This window comes from Procambarus clarkii, chromosome 51 (assembly GCF_040958095.1).
Source record: "Procambarus clarkii isolate CNS0578487 chromosome 51, FALCON_Pclarkii_2.0, whole genome shotgun sequence".
NCBI lineage: Eukaryota > Metazoa > Arthropoda > Malacostraca > Decapoda > Cambaridae > Procambarus > Procambarus clarkii.
The window spans coordinates 15665298-15669357 of record NC_091200.1 but is presented as its reverse complement, the minus strand read 5'-3'; the positions used below and the strand labels follow the sequence as shown (position 1 = coordinate 15669357).

At 48.3% G+C, this 4060-nt stretch overlaps 1 protein-coding gene across 1 annotated transcript; it reads right to left on the bottom strand.

The window, feature by feature from the left end:
* Window positions 1-1964: 1964 nt before the first annotated feature.
* LOC138351790 (myomodulin neuropeptides 1-like) lies at window positions 1965-3610 on the bottom strand. The gene is made up of 2 exons (XM_069303795.1): window positions 3572-3610; window positions 1965-2342 (listed from the first exon to the last, which is right to left on the bottom strand). Exons 1-2 carry the CDS (start codon window positions 3608-3610, stop codon window positions 1965-1967), a joined length of 417 nt encoding a protein of 138 aa, XP_069159896.1.
* Between the last annotated feature and the right edge of the window lie 450 nt (window positions 3611-4060).

Below are 4060 nucleotides of genomic sequence, written 5' to 3'. Positions count from 1 at the left end.
TTTTGACGTATCCTCTCCCTAAGGCCAACAATTGTCGTAACTAGAAAATGGTAGCGGCACGCGAAATTGACATACTGGTTCCGTTTTCTGTTTTGGGTCCTCTGGTCAGGTTAGGATAAGGGCACCTTAGTACGTCAGTTTCTTGACGTTGGGAGGAATCCTTAGAAGGACGAGCTGAGTTGAGTGTTATTACGACTCGCGTGGCGGTTGGATTGTACATAATGGGTTTAACAATCACTTATGCTTGTTCGAATCTCAGTGGTATTCTGATTTATTTTATAACTTTACAATGTATCTTAAGTTAATCATTATGGTCAAAAAATGGCATTAATAATGACCATTATTATCGTACATTATATATAAACACTAATTACATTAGCTAAAAGCATTTCATAAAAAGAGGCGCTTAGTTAATATTTAATTACGTTATATAAAAGCCTTTTTGTACAATAATAATGCAATTGTAATTATAGTCATACATATAATATCGCTGGGAAAAATAGGTAGACGTTATGATAAAAGTGAGGTTGAATTACAGGAAAATTTAGAGAACAGGTTGTTTAACCGGAAGCACTGTACCAGTGTGCTGTATTCTTCGTCACGTTACAAGGAACTACAAAACAACACACCAGAGTAACACACGGGAGTGACGGTCCCTCAAAGTAACACACAGGGTGACGGGCCCCTCAAAGTAACACACAGAGTGACGGCCCCTCAAAGTAACACACAGAGTGACGGCCCCTCAAAGTAACACACAGGGTGACGGGCCCCTCAAAGTAACACACAGAGTGACGGCCCCTCAAAGTAACACCCAGGGTGACGGGGCCTCAAAGTAACACACAGGGTGACGGTCCCTCAAAGTAACACACAGAGTGACGGCCCCTCAAAGTAACACACAGGGTGACGGGGCTTCAGAATAACACACAGGGTGACGGGGCTTCAGAATAACACACAGGGTGACGGGCCCTCAAAGTAACACCCAGGGTGACGGCTCATCCCCCTGACGTAGACAGGGGGGGGGTGAGAATATGCTATATAGACAGCTGTTATGCAGCAGCATCATAATCATCATCTTCATCATCAGCAGCAACAACAGCAGGAACAGCAGCAGGAACAGCAGCAGCAACAGCAGCAGCAACAGCAGCAGAAACAGCAGCAGCAACAGCAGCAGCAACAACAGCAGGAACAACAGCTGCAACAGCAGCAGCAACAGCAGCAGCAACAGCAGCAGCAACAGCAGCAGCAACAGCAGCAGCAACAACAGCAGCAACAACAGCAGCAACAGCAGCAGCAACAGCAGCAGCAACAACAGCAGCAACAACAGCAGCAGCAACAGCAGCAACAGCAGCAGCAACAACAGCAGCAACAACAGCAGCAGCAACAGCAGCAGCAACAACAGCAGCAACAACAGCTATCACACTACAAAAAGCGAATAATTTGCTACTGAAGAACAAAAATAATAACTCCACCTCAATTGGTCTTCGGAATTTAACACATCCATTTCGATACACATGTTACGTAGCATAATATTTACAATTTATTAAAACACCTGTCACAGGTGTTTGTAAACACCCTTCCCTCTGTCACAGGTGTGTGTAAACACCCTTCCCTCTGTCACAGGTGTTTGTAAACACCCTTCCCTCTGTCACAGGTGTTTGTAAACACCCTTCCCTCTGTCACAGGTGTTTGTAAACACCCTTCCCTCTGTCACAGGTGTTTGTAAACACCCTTCCCTCTGTCACAGGTGTTTGTAGACGTAATAACTGCACTACGCATGAAAGGATTCTAAAGCAGGTTACTGGCAAAACAAAACAAGAAAAGAATTGAGAAATATAAAGAGAATTATTCGACACTAGGTCGCTAAATTCTAAGAAATTTGGTCACGAACATTCCAAAATCCGCCTTTTGGGAGGAAGTATATATGTGCCTAGATACAGATATCTCTCACGGTCGCCAACATAGAGCTAGAGCTCAGATACTCCCCGGTCGCCAACATAGAGCTCAGATACTCCCCGGTCGCCAACATAGAGCTCAGATACTCCCCGGTCGCCAACATAGAGCTCAGATACTCCCCGGTCGCCAACATAGAGCTCAGATACTCCCCGGTCGCCAACATAGAGCTCAGATACTCCTCGGTCGCCAACATAGAGCTCAGATACTCCCCGGTCGCCAACATAGAGCTCAGATACTCCCCGGTCGCCAACATAGAGCTCAGATACTCCCCGGTCGCCAACATAGAGCTCAGATACTCCCCGGTCGCCAACATAGAGCTCAGATACTCCCCGGTCGCCAACATACAGCTCAGATACTCCCCGGTCGCCAACATAGAGCACAAACTCTCCCTGGTCAGCAACATATAGTGATCCAGGTCACTATTAGTGCCGCAAGCGACGCTAATCTGTCCAGTGCCGGCAGCCAACGTAATAATTACTACAGGAGTTTATTCGCTGTGTGAAAGTACCATCAAACAGTTTACCGAAACAAGCAAGTTTATTCCATATAGAAAAATCAAACTTGAACAGAAATTCTTATATGTTTTTTTTACCAGCATTAAAGCATTTCCCCAGCATTAGGACCCACTACTATTCCTGATAATAGTAGCGAGCCCAGTAGCAGGACCCATACTATTCATGAAAATAGCACTGTGAACAACAGGTGTATTTTTTTATCGAAAACCCATACTATTCCCGATGCAAAAGACCGAAAAAAGGGCGTTGCGGTGTCCCGCGCCAGCACTTAAAAGTTGACGCCAGCCGGGAAGAGAGAGAGAGAGAGAGAGAGAGAGAGAGAGAGAGAGAGAGAGAGAGAGAGAGAGAGAGAGAGAGAGAGAGAGAGAGAGAGAGAGAGAGAGAGAGAGAGAGAGAGAGAGGCAGGAGAGAGAGAGAGAGAGAGAGAGAGAGAGAGAGAGAGAGAGAGAGAGAGAGAGAGAGAGAGAGAGAGAGAGAGAGAGAGAGAGAGAGAGAGAGAGAGAGAGAGGCAGGAGAGAGAGAGAGAGGCAGGAGGGAGAGAGAGAGAGGGACAGGAGGGAGAGAGAGAGGGGGACAGGAGAGAGAGAGAGAGAGAGAGAGGGACAGGAGGGAGAGAGAGAGAGAGGGACAGGAGGGAGAGAGAGAGAGAGATATGTTAAGCTGCCTGATGCGCATTTCAGATGCCAGGACGCCAGGGACCTTCCGGGAAAACACTCTATACCTCCACTAAGGTTCGTTGTAACCTCGACTGCTGCTAGGAGCGTCGTCTGTACAGTCTTGGCAGTTTCGAGGCAGTAATGGCCCCGAAGTCTTCGTCTCCAGCACCTAGCTGGGCCAGACAGGGACACAATTTCACTGCTGCTGAGTGGCGTGAGTCTTGGAAGCAGTTCCTGGGAGACGTCTTCGCCACTTCGGCGTGGTCCTGTGAGGGAAGGTGAGCATCTACGGTGGCTTCGGTGCCCTGAGTGACTGCGGTACTAGCAGGCGGAGGCATTAATTAGTGGGGGTCGAGGGGGTGGTGCCCCTAGAGGGCAGGACACGCGGCAATGACGCCCTTGGGAGTAGGAGACACGCGGGGATGCTGCCCCTGGCGGGGAACGCACGGCCGGTGATGCCCAGTCATAGACGGGGCACGCGGGCATGGCGTGCCCATTTGTTTCTGCCTTCGCCAGGAATCGAACCGGGACCTTTAGGACTACGAGCCCTGAGCATTGTCCGCTCAGCCGCGAGACCCCCTCGCGGCTGATTGACCTCAGTACACCCCTGATGTGTATGTGGGGGTACTAACCTAACAGAACTTGCCTAACATTGTCTATGGGGAAGTGAGGTTTACCTTCTTATGTCCCGCCTATTAGTCTTGTGTGTGTGTGGTTGTGTGTGTGTGTGTGTGTGTGTGTGTGTGTGTGTTTGTGTGTGTGTGTGTGTGTGTGGTGAGGCGTTTAAAGAGTATGCTACTGACTGCTAGGGCCATTAAAACTGCGAACTGTCGACCTTCCAGCCTTGAAGTATAAATTAATATGTCGGTAAGTTAAGGATTAAAGTGCACTCACGATTTAAGCTATACAGAAAAAATTTAATCCCGGTCCTGCTAT

What these genes read in the sequence shown, in the direction of transcription:
- LOC138351790 (XM_069303795.1), bottom strand. Translation starts at nt 3,610, where the DNA reads ATGCCCGCGTGCCCCGTCTATGACTGGGCATCACCGGCC. An exon ending in ATGACTGGGCATCACCGGCC is followed by an intron (nt 2,343 to 3,571) that starts GTGCGTTCCCCG and finishes GTTGCTGACCAG; the next exon opens with GGAGAGTTTGTGCTCTATGT.